The sequence below is a fragment of the Muscardinus avellanarius genome (assembly GCF_963383645.1).
Source record: "Muscardinus avellanarius genome assembly, chromosome: 10".
NCBI lineage: Eukaryota > Metazoa > Chordata > Mammalia > Rodentia > Gliridae > Muscardinus > Muscardinus avellanarius.
The window spans coordinates 44803584-44822718 of NC_137796.1; the positions used below are offsets into that span (position 1 = coordinate 44803584).

General features: G+C 42.3%; 1 protein-coding gene across 1 annotated transcript in view; it reads left to right on the plus strand.

Moving 5' to 3' along the window:
• Nucleotides 1-919: 919 nt before the first annotated feature.
• The window catches only part of LOC308268414 (putative ATP-dependent RNA helicase TDRD12), a gene marked incomplete at both ends in the record, with an annotated part of 178135 nt that continues 159919 nt past the window's right edge, over nt 920-19135 (plus strand). The window contains 5 exons of the mRNA XM_080703547.1: nt 920-1147; nt 9558-9716; nt 14329-14465; nt 16417-16536; nt 18647-18702. Of these exons, the coding sequence (XP_080559673.1) occupies nt 920-1147; nt 9558-9716; nt 14329-14465; nt 16417-16536; nt 18647-18702 (700 nt within the window). The remainder of the gene's footprint in view (nt 1148-9557; nt 9717-14328; nt 14466-16416; nt 16537-18646; nt 18703-19135) is intronic.

Sequence of the window (19135 nt, forward strand, 5' to 3'; positions counted from 1 at the left end):
ATATAACTTAAAAATAGCAGTATTCTTATTGGTTATTAATTGGTTTGGAAATTAAATGATTTATAAATTAATCAATGAGTTAAGATGTAATAATTTACAATTACTAGGAAAACATTATTACTTTTAATGGAATAAACACAAGGAACAGACACATGATATTACTATCATACATATATAGAAATTTACAGTGAGACTGATAATACTCACTGAAGATAATAGCAACTATTGAAAATTCCTCCTAAGACAATTCAAAATAGATCTACAATTCTGGAATATGAAATCATTTTCTAACAGTGGCTAAAAATCAAATTTATCCAGAAAACATTTTGTTAAAATTGCCTGCAATTTGGGCAATTTTACTTGACCTGTAGCCATGGTAATGAATACTTAGGAGGTACCCAAGCCAGTTTTAAACTGATTAAATCATTCAATGGCCAAGGCCATCTACTCACCAACCAATGTTAGACACTTCTTCCCAAAAGACAGGCAATCAGAGACAAACTCACTACAAGAATTATGCTCCCAATCACCCACAGGCACCAATTACCAAGGCTATCAGTAAATAACCATGCTGCTATAGGAGTCAACCAACCCACTTATCTTCAGGATGTTGGCAGATCAAGGGCCCCACGCGCGCCTGTGTAGACGGGACCCCGCGCGCCCGTGGGGGGCGGCGACCGTTGGTAGACAGGACCCCGCGCGCCTGTGGGGGGCGCCGGTTGTGTGTAGACGGGACCCCGCACGCCCGTGGGGGGCTCCGGCCGTGTGTAGACGGGACCCCGCGCGCCCGTGGGGGGCGGCGACCGTTGGTAGACAGGACCCCGCGCGCCCGTGGGGGGCGCCGGCCCATAGTAGGCGGGCCCGCGCCTGCGCGGTGGGGGGCGCCGGCCGTTGGTCGACGGGACCCCGCGCGCCTGCGATGGACGCCCGGCCCGGCCCGCTGCAGGCCTGCGCGGGGCGGCGCGCGCGGGGGTGTGAGCGCGGTCCCGGCGGCCGGCGCGGGGCTGGACGGCGGCGCGCGAGGTGGGCGGCCCGGCCGGGCGGGAGGCTGGACGGGGGAGCCGGGTCGTCGGGGCGCGGGGCTGGAGGAGCGAGCCCGCCGGCTCCGAGCCCGCGCGGCGGGATGTCCGAGGTCCTGGTGCTGAAGGTGAGCTCGCTGAAAGGCCGTCCGCGTGGGTCCGAGAAGCCGCTCACGGGCAGCCTCAGCGTGCCCGCTGCGCTCGCGGGCTGCTCTGGACTAAGAAACTCAAGTCACTGCGGGGTCTCCGCAGTTCAGGGAGGGAGGTGCCCCGTGCGCGCCTTCGGACGGGTTCTTGGGCCGGGCAGCTCCGGTCCGCGCTGCCCGGAGGACCCGCCTCCCTCCCCGCGGGCTCCGGCGCTCGGTGCGCGGGAGCGGTGGCCAGGACCCCCGCTCGCTCCCGGCGGGCTCGGCCACCTGGGCCGCCCCTGGACCGCTCCCCTTTGTGGGTCCATGGATGCTGCTCCTGACACCAGAGATTGGAAACTGGAGGGAGGAATTTACCAGAGCGCAGCAGTTGGCTTGGATTAGTGGACAGAATACAGGTCACTTTAAAAGTCGTACTTTAAGCCGGGCGTGGTGGCTCACGCTTGTAATCCCCGCGCTTGGGAGGCTGAGACAGGAATATCGCGCAGGTTCGAAGCCAGCCTCAGCTGGTTTAAGAGCCCCTGTTTCCAAACAAAATATAAAATAAGTCTGGGAGTGTAGCCCGGAGGTAGAAGGCCCCTGGGTTCCATCCCCAGTGCCACTAAATAAATAAATAAATAAATAAATAAATAAATAAATAAATAAATAAAAATAAGAGTCGTACTTTAGTGGGTAGAGGAGAGGGACATAGTGAATGATGGGATTTTTAAAGCCATCAGCTTTCCTGCTTTGTTGGGTGTGTTACTGCGATGGAGCTCAGGGACATACCTCTCAGCTCTATTTCCAGCCCTATTTTATTTTGATTCTGCCTCACAGCGTTGCAAGAGGCTAGAGTTGCTAGATGGCTGAGTCTGGTCACAAACCTGGGATCCTCCAGTCTCAGCCTCCCAAGTACTGGCATTACAGGTGAGCACCACCACGCCCAGTGCCTGCTTTTAGCTTTAAGATAATTCATCTGAGTAAAGATTCACGGACATTTGAAGCCGCCCTTACAGAGCATTTGCGCTGAGACATCAGGTGTTTTAGATTTATCTGGCAAGCTTCTCTCCACAAATCAGATGTCTTCTATCCTAAATATGGTGGTCAGATTTCTCTAACTACAGGACTCTTTGCTGTCTAGGAATCCTACCACTTATAGCAGAATGTTGGCAGGAGGAGCTGGACTCACTGCTTCCTGCTTAGGAACCTCTCTTTTCATTTGGGCCTGGGCCTTTATGTTTATCCCCTCAACTCTCATGGGCCTTTATGTTTATCCCCTCAACTCTGATATGCCTCCACTTCTGGCTTTTACTCAGCTCACCCTCTGAGCAAATATTCTGTCCACATAGATATCACTTGGCCAGATTAATACTGTTTTTACACAGGTAAAATATTTTCTGCCGGGCGTGGTGGCTCAGGCCTGTAATCCCCACGCTTGGGAGGCGGAGACAGGAGGATCCCGCAGGTTCGAAGCCAGCCCTGCTGGCTTAAGAGACCTTGTTTCCAAATAAAAATATAAAATAGGTCTGGGAGTGTAGCCCGGAGGTAGAAGGGTTCCATCCCCCAGTACCACCAAAAAAAAATAAATTTTTTTTTCTTTACCCCAAGTGTGTCAGTAAGTAACTGGATAAACAAAATGTGGTATGTATAGGTACTATGAAATGTAAATATTACTTAACCTTAAAGAGATTCTGACAAATGCTTCAACATGAGTGAACCCTAAGGACATGATGTTAAGTCAGTCACAGTGAAACAAATACTGAATGATTCCATTTGTATGAGATTTTTTTTTTTTTTTTTTTTTTTTTTTTTTTTTTGTGGAACTGAGGGTGGAACCCAGGGGCTTTCTACCTCTGGGCTATAATCCCAGACCTATTTTATACTTTATTTGGAAACAGGGTCTCACTAAGTAGCTGAGGCTGGCTTCGAACTTGTGCGATTCTCCTGTCTCAGCCTCCCAAGCACTGGGATTACAAGCCTGTGCTACCACGCCCTGCATAGGAGATTCTTAAGACTAGTCAAGTTTACTGAAAAAGCATATTGGGTTTACTGTTTAGTGGATAGAGTTGTAGTTTTTTTTTTTTTTTGTGTGTGTGTGATGCTAGGGATTGAACCTGGGGCAGTCTACCTTGAAGCTGTATATATATTCCCAGCCCTATTTTATTATTTTAAAACAGAATCCTGCTAAGTTGCTGAGGCTGGCCTTCAGCCCATGATCCTCCTGTCTCAGCCTCCCAAGTACTAGGATTACAGTCATGCACCACCACACCCAACTGTTATGTCAAATATGTTTAAGAAAGTTACATACTCATAGATTTATATCTAAAAGTTCCTGGTTTTTGGTGCTGTGGCAAATGTTAATGTTTTTAAATTTAAATAGGCAACATTCACTGCCGGAATATAGTAGTAAAATTGAATTTATAGCCAGGTATGGCGGCACACACTTGAAATCCTCGTATTCAGGAAGTGAAGACTGGAGGATTGCAGATTCATGGCCAGCCTCAGCAACTTAGTGAGGCCATCTACAACTTAGTGATACCCTGTTTCAAAATAATAAAATAAGGCTGGGGGTAGAATGCCTCTAAATTTCATCCCCAATACCACCACCACCAAAACAAAATTATTGTAACTTTTTTATCAGAGCTATTGTTAAGCTAATGATTGCATGATATTAAATACATTCAGAATTTTGAGCAACCATCACCACCGTCCATCTCCAGAACTCTTTTCATCTCGTAAATCTGAAGCTTTGTACCCCATAAACAATAACTTAAAACCCTGTCTCCCAAGTCCCTGGCAACTCCTTTTCCACCTTTTGTGTCTCTGACTTTAACCACTTAACCTTACATTGGTAGAATCATATGGTATTTGTTTTTTGTCATTGATTTTTCATTTAATGACAAGTTTCAGCTATTTGCTGAGTCTGTGCTTGAACCTTCAATCCTTGTTTTAGCCTCCCAAATACTGAGATTACAGGTATGTGCCACCACGTCTAGCTCTTTTTATATTTATTTATTTATTTATATATATTTTGGTATTGGGGATAGAACATTACCCCTGCCCTTTATATTTTTGGTTTTGAAACAAGGCCTTACTGAGTTCCTGAAAGTTTCATTATGTTCCTGTTCTCAACCTATGATCCTCTTTTCTCAGCCTCCAACTACAGGGATTACAGGCATGGGCATCCTCATCTCTTTTTTTATCTGTGTGTGTGGTGTTGGAGATTGAACCCAGGGGCATTCTATCTCCAAGATACACCCCATCCCTATTTTTTATTCTTTATTTTGAAACAGGGTCTCACTGAGTTGCTGAAGGCCTCACTAAGTAGCTGAGGCTGGTTTCGAACCTGTGCGATCCTCCTGTCTCATCCTCCCAGAGAGTGGGGATTACAAGCATGCGCCACCATGCCTGGCTACTCAAATTCTTGAACATATCTATGATATCTGCTTTTTTTGTTCCCTTTTTTTTTTTTTTTTTGGTGCTAGGGATTGAATTTAGGGGCATTTTACCTCTGAGTTATATGCCCAGCACTATTTTATTTTTTAATTTTGAAATAAGGTCTAATTAAATTGCTGAGGTTGACTGTGAACCTGTGATCCTCCTATATTAGCCTTCCAAGTGTGGGATTACAAACCTGAGTCACCACATCCAGTGTTGACAGCTGCTTTTAAATCCTCACCTGTGAATTACAATATCTGGACATCTTATCTTGGGTTCTCATTTCTGTGTGTGTATGTGTGTGTGTGTGTGTGTGTGTGTGTGTGTGTTGGGGCATGGTATTGGGGATTGAACCAAGGGGCCTTCTACCACCGAGTTACGCCCCCAGCCCTGGGTATGGTGACACACACTTGTAATCCCAGTACTTGAGAGGCTGAGACCGGAGGATCCAGGTTTGCAGCCAGCTTCAGCTACTTACTGAGGCCATCCACAACTTATTGAGACCCTGATTCATAATAATAAAAAATTGGCCTGGGGGGTGTAGCTTAGAGGTAGACTGCCCCTTGGTTCAATCTCCAGCACCACACACACACCAAAAAAAAAGGGGGGGGGTCTTACTGAGTAGCAGAGGGCTTTGTTAATTTGCTGAGGCTGGCCACAAACCTATTATTCTCCTGTCTCACCTTCCCAAGTACTAAGATTACAGGTGTATACCACCATGCCAGGCTTAGATGTTGTGATTCTGATGAACTGTGCAGGCTTGCAGTTTGACTATGTTTGGGTCAGTCTACATGTCAAGAAGCTTGGTTCACACTTTGTGTACACCTGTCCTTACTGGTAGAGCACATTTTTCTTTGTACTATAACATGATCTTTACTACTACTACTACTTTTTGTGGGTGTGGCACTGGAGATTGAACCCAGGGGCATTCTACCTCTGACCTACACCCTCCAGACCTATTTTATTTTTATTTGAAAACAAGATCTAGGTTGATGAATCTCACTACTTGCTGAGGCTTTCCTTAAACCTTCAATCTTCCTGTCTTAGCCTCCCATGTACTGGCTTTACAAGCATGCACCACCATGCCTGGCTGGTCTTTTGAAGCATCAGACTTCAGAGCTTCTGTAGAGAGCAGGAGGTGCTAAGCCTCTATAACTTGGCATTACTCTTACTCCAAACTGCACTTTCTTGCGATGGATGACAAAGATAAACCCTGACACGAGTGGTGAATGTAGATTTTTACTCACCAACCTTTAAATAGTAGGGGAAAGAACTAAGCTCCATTGCCATTTGTGTAGAAGTGAGTAGGTTTTAGAGAATGGATGCTGGGCTTAAGTGAAAAATCATGAAGGTTTGGTCAGGGTTAGGCCAGCTATATCTGCTAAATGAATTTAAAGAACTTAGGTTTCTGTCTTCCCATAGAGACTTGGAGGTGGAAGCCCTGTTTTTCCTGGTGATAACATTTCTGAGGAATGACTTTCAGATTATTTGTTTTTTCTTTGCGGGTCTGGGGATGGAACCCAGGGACATTCAACCTCCAAGCTACACTCCCTGCCCTTTTTTTATTTTTTACTTTGAAAAAGGGTCTCACTAAATTGTGGAAGGCCTCACTAAGTAGCTGAGGCTGTCTGCAAACCGCAATCCTCCGGTCTTGCCTCCCGAATGCTGGGATAACAAGTGTGTGCCACCACGCCTGGCTTGACTTTCAGGTTATTGAGAAAGATACTCTCAAGAGTTGTAGAGCTAGGCATAGTGGCACATGCTTGTAATTCTAGCATTTGGGAGGCTGAGACTGGAGGATAGCAGTTCACGGACAGCCTCAGCTACTTAGGCCCTTTGCAACTCAATGCGACCCTGTTTCAAAATAAAGAATAAAAATAGGGCTGGGGGTATAGCTCAGAAGTAGAATGTCCCTGGATTCCATCCTCAGTAACACACACACACACACACACACACACACACACACACACACGTGTCGTAGATATGTGTTCATAATACGAAGTCCTTTTCAGTAAGTGCTCTGAAAAAGGAAGGTGAGGGGCTGGCTAGGACACATACTGAGTACTCCTAGCAACACTGAACTTTCTCAGGCAGCATTTTGATGGGAAACCACAGTCATCCTGGGGATATTATTTTGTATCCCATAAGTCTTGGTAGAATTCGGTTGTCTTTGATGCAAAGATTTGATGGCATTGTTATGTGCCCAGGATTCTGTGTTTCTCGTGGGTGTCAGCTAACACTGTCTTCCAGCTTTCCAGTTGTGAGTCTTCTCAGGACACCTTGGTGTCCAGGGCATGTGGAAGATGTGAGAGGGCTTCATATTACAGACTTTGAAGCTCCCCATCTTTGATACTCCCTCTCTGATTTTCTCCCCTTAGTTTTTAGCTGCTCTGGCAATTCTAAAACTCTGTCTTCTGGTTTTTTAAGCCACAGATACTGTGGATTTCTGCTCAAGGGCTAACAGCTCCATTCCATATGAGCTGGGGAGATGGAGGTAGGAGATGGGGGATTACTTAGGGAAAAAGCTGTGGAAACCTGGATCTCACTCTGAAATTTTCTTCTTTTAGAGATTGGATCTCCTCCAGGTTCTGCCTGGTTTGTGCAGCTCTTCAGTGCCTTTAAAAGTAATTACTTTGAACCAGGTGTGTGATGCATACTTGTAATCCTGATACTTGTTGGGAGGCTAAGGCAGGAGATCACAGATTTAAGGACAGCCTCAGCAAATAGTAAGACTCTCATCAACCTAGTGAGACACTGTTTCAAAAATTAAAATAGGCCGGGTGTGGTGGTACATGCTTGTAATCCCAGCATTTAGGAGCTGAGACAGGAGGATCATGGTTTGCAGACAACCTCAGCTACTTAGGCCCTTTGCAACTCAGTGAGACCCTGTTTCAAAATAAAGAATTAAAAATAGGGCTGGAGGTGTAGCTGAAGGTAGAATGCCCCTGGGTTCTATCCTCAGTACCACACACACACACACACACACACACACACACACAAAAAAAAAAAAAAAAAAAAAAAAAGAAGGGCCAGGGATGTAGCTCAGAGGTAGAATTCCCCTGGATTCAGTTCCCAGTACCCTCACACCCACCCCCCCCCACACACACACAAAGTTAACTTTGGGGCTGGGTATGGTGGCACAGGCCTGTAATTCCAGTACTTAGGATGCTGAGACAGGAGGTTCACAAGTTCAAAGTCATTCTCAGCAACTTAGCAAGACTCTCAGCCACTGTGAGACCCTGTTTCAAAAACAAAAGGGCTGGAGGTGTAGCTCAGAGCTAGAAAGTTCCTGGGTTCAATCCCAGTATCAAAAAAATGTAATTTTTTCATGGGTTTATACTTGTTACCTGCAGGTGGCATATGAACCATGCAGTTGCCATTACCAGAATCAGAATGACCAATGACCACTGTCATTTTTCCAATTATTTAATATAAAATGTTTTAACACTAAGAAAAGTAGAAAGAAAATGCCTGTCCTTGGACCCACAAACTTAGGATGTCATTGCTCTTAGGCCTTTTTTTTTGTTGTTCTGAGGATTGAACCCAGGGACATTCTCCCTCAGAGCTACACCAATTCCCAGTACCCTCTATATAATGAACTTTATATTTTTGTCTTATCTCTAACATGGATAATCATGGTTTCTAATAATAATATATAACAAGATACAGAGAGGTCTGTTTCACTTTAATTCTTTCAATTTTTCCTTTCCCTCATATTAATAGTTTATATTTGTTTTATCTGTCATTTTTTTAATGTGAGCAGATACATACACATATATATTTTTTTCTTTTTTGTGGTACTTGTTATTGAACCTAGAGGTGCTTTATCTCTGAGTTACATCCTCCATACCCTCAGCCCTTTTTTTTTTTTTTTTCCACTTTGTGGTACGAGGATTGAACCCAGGGGCATTCTACGTTTTAACTATACCCCCCAGTCTGGTTTTTTATTCTTTATTTTGAAACAGGGTCTCACTAAGTTGCAGAGGGCCTCACTAAGTAGCTAACGCTGGATGCAAACCTGTGTTCCTCCTGTCTCAGCCTCCTAAGTACTGGGATTACAAATGTGTGCCACCATGTCTGGTGCCTGTGTTATGAGTGTGTGTTATTGGAGATAGAACTCTGGGGCATTCTACCTCTGAGCTTCACCCCAGCCCTGTTTTTTTATCCTTTACTTTGAAACAAGGTCTCACTGAGTTGCTGAGGCTGGTCTTAAATCTTTAATCCTCCTGTCTCAATCTCCTAGGTACTGGGTTTACAAGTGTGCACCACCATGCCTGGCTCTTATTTCTTACTTGGAAACAGAATCTCACTAAGTTGCCAAAAGTTTTGCTAAGTTGCTGAGGCTGGCTTTGAACCTGCAGATCTCCTTCCTGTCTTAGTCTTCCAAAAACTAGGATTAGAGGCATGCACCACCACGCCTGGCTTCTGGCTTTATTTTAATTTTTAATTTCTAAAAGTGTCTGAGTTGCTGAGGCATAAATCCTTATTTTTTCCTTATAAAAACCATAGTATTAAAATATTTTTCTGATCCTTGTGCATATTTTGGGTATTTCTGTGTGTGTGTGTGTGTGTGTGTGTGTGTGTGTGTGTGTTGCTGGGGATTGAACCCAGGGGCATTTTACCTCCAAGCTACACCCCTAGCTCTATTTTTTTATTCTTGATTTTGAAATAGGGTTTGACTAAGTTGCAAATGGCCTCACTAAGTAGCTGAGTCTGGCTACAAACCTATCTTGTGGGTATTTTCAAAACACATGAGATTGAGGACTCCTTTGCTCTTTGAGTTACAGTCAATAATTGAGAATTACATGTTATTTATGACATATTTAGAATTTTTTCTTTGATCTCACCATTTAAGACACAAGCACTTGTCAAGAATTTGTTGGGTCACTTAAATAGAAATCATGATTCTAAGGTTTATTATTTTATTGTTCTACTTTTAAACCATGCATATTTTTTATCTTTTAAATTTTTACAGATAGAAGCTCCAGGTTGCTTCTGGGTTATTATAAAAGGATGCAGTCCCTTTTTAGATCATGAAGTTGACTATCAAAAACTATATAGTGACATGAATGACTTCTATAACAGTATGTGTCAAGATATTGAAATAAAACCATCAATATTGGAAGAAGGGCAGGTATGTATCTAAATGTGTTTTAATCACTTTTTTAAAACACTAATTGAAATGTAAAATATTTGGGCAGCAGAGGTGATGGAATCTTTTGTAACATCTAAATTGCTTGTAATTATTGCCTAGTATTAGGATTTTTAGGCTGCACAAAATTCAGGCTAGTCATGGAACAGGGATGGTTGTTGTGTAATTTTTGTGTGAGGCAGTAGGAAAATGACATGTCTTCTAAATCCAGGTGTACTCTTGGGGCTGGGAACCAGGAGAATATTCTAGATCCAGGGCAGATGGAGAGATTGCAGCAGAGCATAGGGAGTTTGCAGTCTAGGGCTAACTCCTCCTTTTTGGTTTCTCATGACTTCAGCCAACACATGCTTCTTTATTTTTCCTATTCCACATCGCAGTCCATCTCCCGTTGTCCATTGTCTGATTCTTTTGACAAGTCAGCATTTTTCAGGAGTTAAAATTTTTGCAGTCATATGATGGGAAAATATTTTTAAGCTCTTTGTGATAAAAAACTAGAAAATATTTGAATTCTTTTCTCCCCCAATTCATCAGTAACATAATTTAAAAATTTTTTTCATACCCTTTGTTCATTGAAGAAATATACTATTTCCTCTAAAATATTTTGCATTTTGAGTCGCCTGTTGCCTTTCTCCTGGTTGGTGATGGTCTAACTTTTCCCTATATATTTTTTATATTCCTTCTGTATTTTCTGTGGATTGATAGTTAAGCACTGCTAAATATACAGATATGGCTAGATTGGGGTCATTAAAAATTTTTTTCCCAAGAACTTAATGTTCTTTGATTGGGAGATAATAGCGTTTGTGTGGTGCTAAGAGTCAGGTGGTGATGACCTGATCCCTCCCTCTGGCCTCACCTGTCAGTATTCTACATAATGGTTTCACCATTCAATAGTGACCACTGTGAATTAGCTTTCATTCATGTTCAGACACAGTGATTTCTTTCTTCTGCACTCATGAGCTCAAATTGTGTGTAGAACTTTCCTTTTTTAGTAAGACTAGTTCATTACCCCAAAATATAATATGGTTCATGTCATAAAAAATTGCTTGATTTTTTTCCCCTTATCAGTTTTTAGCATAAGGACTTGTGCCTAGCTATTTCTACTTTTGGCTAACAGTAGTCCTAGTGAGGCAGGGCAGAGGACCTGGGAACAGGAAGGGTACAGAAGGCCATCTGCATCGCCTCGCGCCTCGTATGAGGAGGGTGGGAGATGTGAACAGAAGGTGAGAGACTAGTGGGCCCCAGGGAATCAGTGCCACCGACCCACAAGATAACCCTTCAAATTAAGGATCAGAATTGAAGTACATCCCGGTCCTATTTTATTTATTATTATTTTTTCTTTCTTTAAATATTTTTGGTGGCACTGGAAATTGAACCCTGGGCATTCTACCTCTGAACTACACCTCCAGCCCTATTTTTTATTCTTTATTTTGAAACAGGGTCTCATTAAGTTGTAAAGGGCCTCCCTAAGTAGCTGAGGCTGGCCATGCACCTGTGATCTTCCTGTCTCAGCATCCCAAGTACTGAATTACAAGCATGCACCACTATGCCCGGCTAATTTTTTATTTTGAAATAGGGTTTTGCTAAGGTGCTGAGATTGGTCTTGAACCTGTGATCCTCCTGTCTCAGCCTCCCAAGCCACTGGGATTACAGTGGCTGCAGACAGTGGTGGTTTTCTTTTTCTTTTTCTTTCTTTCTTTTCTTTTTTTTTTCTTTTTTTTTTTTTTTTAAGGGCAGGGAGACTTGGGAATAGGGCAGATTTCTCAGGACCATCTCTGTTTCCCTTCTTCCTCATTTTGAATCACTGCTACCTTTTCTTCTCCTTTTTTTCTCTTTACCAATAGAGAATAGATTTCAGACTTTTTGTTTTCATGCTAGGGATGGAACCCAGGGTCTTAGAGGGTACAGGTTAGGCAAGAATTCTACAGCTGAACTAGATCCCTAGCCTCCTTCCTCCTCCCTCCTCTTCTCTTTCTTTTAGTACATTTTAATATTTTAATTACAGGTTTCATTTTAGCATATTTGTATTCACAAATTACATAGTTTTACCTTTTTTGTGTGTATATATGATACTGGGGATGGAACTCAGGGACATTCTACTTCTGAGCTACACCCCCAGCCCCATTTTATTTTTTATTTTGAAACAGTCTCACTGAGTTCTGAGGCTGACTTTGAACCTATGATCCTCCTGTCTCAACTCCCAAGTACTGGGAGGGATTACAGGTGTGCACTGCTGTGCTTGGCTCCCTGTTACTTTCATGTTGTCTTTTCCGCCTAGATTCCAAATAGTGGAAATGTGATTCTTAGGGGGGTGTGTGTGTTGTTACTGGGGATTGAACCCAGGGGCATTCTCTCTCTGACCTACACCTCCAGTTCTGTTTTATTTTTTATTTTGAAATAGGGTCTCACTAAGTTGTGTAGGGCCTCACTAAGTTGCTGAAGCTGGCTGCAAACTGGAGATTCTTTTGTCTCAGCCTCCCAAGTACTGGGCTAACAAACATGTACCACCATACCTACCTTGAGTCTGATTTGTTGATTTGTCAGTTTCATCTGTTTTCCTACAAATGACATGAGTTTGTTCTTTTTTATGGCTGAATAATATTCTATTGTGTATATATATAGTTTGAATGGCCAATAATTCAAATGTTTATTTTAAAATGTTCAATATTTATTTATTTATTTATTTATTTATTTATTTATTTATTTATTTATTTATTTATTGGTAGTACTTGGGTTCCTGGAAGCCCTTCTACCTCCAGCTACACTCCCAGACCTATTTTATACTTTTTAATTTTTGGAAACAGGGTCTCTTAAGCCAGCGAGGCTGGCTTCGAACCAGTGCGATCCTCCCGTCTCCGCCTCCCAAGCACGGGGATTACAAGCGTGTGCCACCATGCCTGGCTAAAAATGTTCAACATTTTTAAACATCAGAAAAATGCAAATTGAAACTGCTTTTAATCCAGGTGTGGTGGTGCACTCCTGTGATTCCTGCCCTTGGAAGGCTGAAACAGGAAGATCATAAGTTCGAGGACAGCCTCAGCAATTCAGTGAGGCCCTCAGCAATTTAGGGAGACCCTGTTTCAAAATAATTTTTTTGTTGTTGTTGTGCTAGAGATTGAACCTTGGGCATTCTGCCTCTGAATTACACACATATTCCTATTTTATTTTTTATTTGGAAACGGTCTTGCTGAGTAGCTGAGGCTGGCTTTGAATCTATGATACTCCTATTTTAGCCTCCCAAGTACTGGAATTATAGGTGTGTGCCACCCCAACTTTAGGATAGTATTTTTTTTTAAAGGGCTTGGTGGTATAACTTGAATGGTAGAATGCTTCTGGGTTCAGTCCCCAGTACCAAAAAACTTTTCTTTTTTTTTTTTTTTTCAAGTTTTCCTTAGATACAGAGTCCGAATGATTTCATAGTAGTCCCCTTACCTGTAGAGGACATGCTATAAGATTCTCAGTGGCCTGAACTCTATATATGCTATAATTTTTCATTTAAGTTTATACTTACTCTAAAGTTTAATTTATAGATTAGACATGGTGTGAGAGTAACAATAAAGTAGAAAAATTATAACTATATTTGAATAAAAGTTTGCACCTTGGGGTCATTGTTAAGTGAAATAAGTAAGAGTTACTTAAACACAAGCACCCACAGTACTGTGACATCTCATTTGATAACTGACACGGTCGCTGAGTGACTAAATGGCAGGTAGAGTGTGCAGTATGAATATGCTAGACAAAGGGATAATTCATAATCTGTTTTTCTTTGCAGTACTGAGGATTGAGCCCAGGGTCACACTACTTTTGAGATACATTCTTTGCTCTTTTTATTTTTTTTTTTTTTTTTGTGATATGGTCTTGCTAAGCTGCCAGGGCTGGCCTTGAGCTTGTGATCCCAGAGGGATCGTAGGCACACACCACCATGTCCAACAGGTTCTAGGTTGGATGGACCAAGGTGGTGTGAGATTTTGTCACACTGTTCAGAACAGGACACAATTGAAAACTTGTGAAAAGTTTGTGAAAATTTTCACTAATATTTTTAGACTGAAGTTAACTGTGGGTAACTAAAACTGGATAAGGGGGACTACTGTAGTAAGAAAAACAGTGAAGCCAGGTGTCACATGGCTGCAATCTCAGTACTTGGGAGGCAGAGACAGGAGGCTCATAGGTTCAAGGCCAGCCTCAGCAACATGGCAAGACTCAGTTACCTGTGTTCTTCCCTCAGTTTCTCTTCTGGCAGGCAGTGTTTAGCTCTGTTAGGTCTAGAATCCCAGCCATCTTCTGTAAGGCAAAAGATGAGCTGAGATGGTTTTGAGAACACCTTTTAATTCTCATTATAAGACTCATCCAGATGAGATGATGCATGCTTATAATCCCAGTACTTTGGAGGCGGAGACAGGAGGATCTCAGGTTTGCAGCCAGCCTCAGCAACATAGCAATGCCCTCCACAACTTAGTGAGACACTGTTTCAAAATAAATAAAATAGAGCTGAGGGTGTTGATCAGGGGGTAGAATGTCTCTGAGTTCAATCTCAAGTACCATACTCCCTCCCCTCACACACACAAAAAAAACTAAACCCTTCCTTTTTATTTTGTAGGTCTGTGTGGTTTATTGTCAGGAGTTGAAGTGCTGGTGCAGGGCTATTATTAAGTCAATTGTATCTTCAGCAGACCACTACCTGGCACAGTGTTTCCTTGTGGATTTTGCCAAGTACATTCCAGTAAAATCTAAAAAGTATGTATACATTGATTTTGCATTAATACTCTTTTTAAGGAGAGAAATGTCAGTTTTAAAGGAGAAAGTCGCCGGGCATGGTGGCACACACTTGTAATCCCAGCACTTGGGAGGCTGAGACATGAGGATTGCACAGGTTCAAAACCAGCCTCTGCTACTTAGTGAGGCTCTCAGCAACTTAGGGAGACCCTGTTTTCAAATAAAGTATAAAATAGGTCTGGGAGTATAGCTCAGAGGAAGAAAGGCCCTTGGGTTCCACTCACAGTACCACAAAAAGAAAAAAAAAACGAGAAAGTCAATTTTTTTCGTAGTAGTCTATAATATGTCAAATGTATGCATCAGCAAAATTTTCATGGTTGCAATTCCAGAAAGCGTTAGCTTGAAAATCAGAAGTCACACTGGGCGTGGTGGTGCACGCTTGTAATCCCTGCATTTGGGAGGCTGAGACAGGAGGATCAGGGTTCGTGACCAGCTTCAGCTACTTAGTGAAGCCCTCTGCAACTTAGTGAGACCCTGTTTCAAATTAAAGAATAAAAAATAGGGCTGGGGGTGTAGCTCGGAGGTAGAATGCCCCCAGTACTGAAAAAGAAAAAAGAAGTCAAGAATATGTCACTACTATAACTGAACATTGTTTTGGGTATTCTATTCAACATATTGAGAACCAGAAAAACATTAGAGGCACAGCAATTATAAAGATTGCCATTATTTTCTGAAAGTGATTATGAGAAAATATAATAATTAAGATATTTAGGAAAAGTGGTCTGTAAAAAGATTATGACAGTATTCACCATAATGAAATAACTAAGGAGATAAATACGCATAACTTAAATATTATACAATGTATACATCTATTTAAACAGAACTGGGTACTTTATTCATATGTTTAATTTTATGTTTTATATATCTTTTTTTTTGGTGGGTCTGGGGATGGAACCCAGGGGCATTCAACCTCCGAGCTACACCCCCTGCCCTATTTTTTATTATTTATTTTGAAACCGGGTCTCACTGAGTTGCAGAGGGCCTCACTAAGTAGCTGAGGCTGTCCACGAACCAGGATCCTCAGGTCTCAGCCTCCCGAATGCTGGGATTACAAGGGTGTACCACCACGTCCAGCTTTTTTTTTTTTTTTTTGGTGGTACTGGAGTTCCTGGAAACCCTTCTACCTCCGGGCTGCACTCCCAGACCTATTTTATACTTTTTATTTGGAAACAGGGTCTCTTAAGCCAGCGCGGCTGGCTTCAAGCCTGCACAATCCTCCTGTCTCTGCCTCCCAAGTGCAGGGATTATAAGCGTGCACCACCACGCCTGGCTTATATATCTTTTAAAAATAAGAGGTTTTTTTTTTTTACCTTTTTCATAAAGAAACACTCATTTTTTAATTTGAGTTATATATTACAGTGAGTTATTAAAGGATGATTACATAATTCTGTTACATAAACTCTTGCTCAGTTTTAGCATTTTATAAATTTTGCTTTTTTATTGGTGCATTGTAGTCATACAAATTTTATTTTGGGGGGGGTCTGAGGGTGGAACCCAGGGGTATTTGATCTCTGAGATACACTCCTTGCCTTATTTTTTTATTCTTTATTTTGAACAAGGTCTCACTAAGTTGTAGAGGGCCTCACTAAGTAACTGAAGCTGTCTGTGAACCATGATCCTCCAGTCTCAGCCTCTTGAATGCTGGGATGACAAGCATGCGCCACCACACCTGGCTGTAGTCATACATGTTAATGGAATACAAGATTGTAGAAAGGCATACATATACACATTGCTCATTTAATCCCCAATTTCCAGTCCATTGCCTCCCCCTCCTTCTCATGTTTGTGAATGTACATTATGTACATTAGGGTATTTCTTTTACATTAAGTATATAAATTGTGTAGGCATACTTTGAAAGAATGTTATGTACAATTTTTGTTTATAATGGAACTGTCTCTGTTTTGCTTTGAAGCATTCGAGTTGCAGTAGAGTCCTTTATGCAGCTTCCTTATAGAGCCAAAAAATTCAAACTGCATTGCATAAAACCTGTTACTTTACACATTGACTTCTGTGAAGACAAGGCTGAGATTGCATAAGTATAACTCCTCCAGTAGGTTAAATCATGGAGAAGACTTAAAGTCGAGTGCAGGATGTTTATTTAAAGTCATTCGTTTGCTGGAGTGCTGAGCAATTGCACAGGCCTTTGTTCTGCAGGAAGCAGCTCTGAAGTGTCTTTCACACCTGGCTGTACAACAGAAGCCTTGGGCAGCTCCCTATTCAGAGCAGGGGTTGGAAGAGGACTTGATCTCTATGCTTTTTGTCTTTTAAACACTTTTAATAGTAAGTTATGTGTAAAGAAAATCATAAAACATGGGATCATGGACCATTAAAAGAAAAGTTTATTAGCTGAGTTCTGTGGCCCATACTTGTGATCCCAGGTGCTTGAGATACTGAGGCAGGAAGAGCTCTTGAGCCCAGGAATTCAAGGCCAGCCTGGCCAGTATAATGAGACACTAAGTAGCTGAGGCTGGCCGTGAACCTGGATCCTCCTATCTCAGCCTCCCAAATACTGGGATTACAAGTGTGCGCCACCAACCATTTCCATATATATATTTTTTCAGTAGGGAGAATGCTCGGACTACAAGCGTGCACCACCACTCCTGGCAGCCATTTCCATCCTGATAGCTAGCTATATTTTTCCCAAGCCATTTGGCATATCCATGTAAAATACATAGGTGAAGAGAGCACCCCCTATTTTTGTTCGTTTTACAAGTGTAAGCTCTGGAAGTGAAGACCTGCATTCTGCAGTGTTGCTACCACCTGTGCCAGTGCAGACTCGTGACAGACCCCTGTGGAGATGACTGTACCCAGTGCCTTGGCATCTTCTGACCAACACCATTAGCCCAGATTTCCTGTGACAAATCTTATCTTCCAGCCAGAACACAGGCTCCCTGAGTCAGAGATCCTGAGTGGTGTCCAGCACAGGTTGGCACCTGTGCGTGGTGGTACACGCTTGTGATCTCAGCATTTGGGAAGCTGTGGTACAGCCTGTGGTACAGGCTGGCCAAACCAGTACTCTGAGAGGTAGTCGAAGAAAGCCAGCTACTTCTCTCTGCTGACTCTAGCACCCTTGTACCCTTTCCCATTTGATCAATATAGGTTTGTTCTGTCTACATTTTTCCTGTGCTTAGGGGGGGGGGGAAATCATAGGAAAAGTAGCAAAAAAAGGAGGAGAAAACAGCTTTTGGGAGCCAGGAACAAAAGTAAAAGCATAAGGTTAAAATGTATTGTTATGCTTCTGTTAGTTTTATTTATCAGAGGTGCTACCACAATCCTTCAAGAGTTCTTTTGAAAAAGAGATAAAATGATGTGCATAAAATACATGGCCCAGTACCTGGACATAGTATTCAAAAAATCGTTTTTTAACTAAGAATTTGAACACATTAGTTCAAGAATTTCAGCTGGGCATGATGGTACATGTCTGTAAGCCCCAATACTTGGGAGGCTCAGATAGGAGGATTACAGGTTCAAAGGTAACCTCAGCAACTTAGATTCTGCTTTTAAATGACAAAAAAAGGGAGAACCTAGGGATGTAGCTCAGAGGTACAATATCCCTGGGTTCAATCTCCAGCACCACAAAAAAAGAATTTCAAAGCATTTCTTAAAAATGAGTGTGGTGGCACATGCCTGTAATCCCAGTACTTGGGAGGTGGAGATGGGAGGATTGCAGGCTTGAGGATTGCTTCAGTGATTTAGTGAGACTCTTAGCAACCTAGTGAGACCTTTTTCAATACAGAAAATAAAATAGGGCTGGCGGTGTAGCTTGAAGGTAGAATGCCCCTGGATTCATTTCCCAGTAACCCCCCTTTCACAGGCAGTAAAATAAAGACATTGGTTCTAAAGTTCTGCTGTACACACACACACACAAATTAGTAAGTTTCTTAAAAATCAAATCAGCTAGGCACAATGTAACACACCTGTAATTTTGGCTACTCAGGAGAGCAAGGCAGAAGATCACAAATTCAAGGCCAGCATCAGCAACTTGGAGAGACACTGTCTCTAAAAGGGCTGAGAGTAGAATACCCACTCCCGGTTACCTGTATCTTAGGCATATTATTCAGTGTTAAATGGTTTACTGAACAGTGTTAGTGTACTATCTTTAGGTTTCTATTTAATGAAGTTGCATCTGTTTACTCTTACAGACCTGCCAAAAAGTGGGATAGTGCGGCAGTCCAGTACTTTCAGGACATTGTAAAGGGTAAGGCCTACTGCATCATATTCAGTGCAGCCTGCTTTCCACCAGTACTCATGGTAGTTTACTCTCGTGTCAGCAGGGGGTTTGAGATGTGCCTTTTAAGCTCTTTGGCCCTCCTTCCTCATGTGCTTTCTGTAAGTTACCTGGAGCTTCCTCCTCATCAGCGTCACAAATGACTGTACCCCTGAAACTTTGAGGGTGAATGTGGATGCTAATAATGAACAGCTGGAAGTAGAAAGGGACTGTTTATGTAGATACAGCTCTACTCAGTAATAACCCCTGCCTCTTAAGAGGCTTACTTAAAGAGTACAGTGCAGCAGAACAAATTGATGTGCATTTTATCAGACTAACATTTGATGAAAAGCCTACCTTTTTTAGTGAACAAGGAATATTTGATGTGTAACAATCATCATTGTTAATTTAAGATGTATGAGAT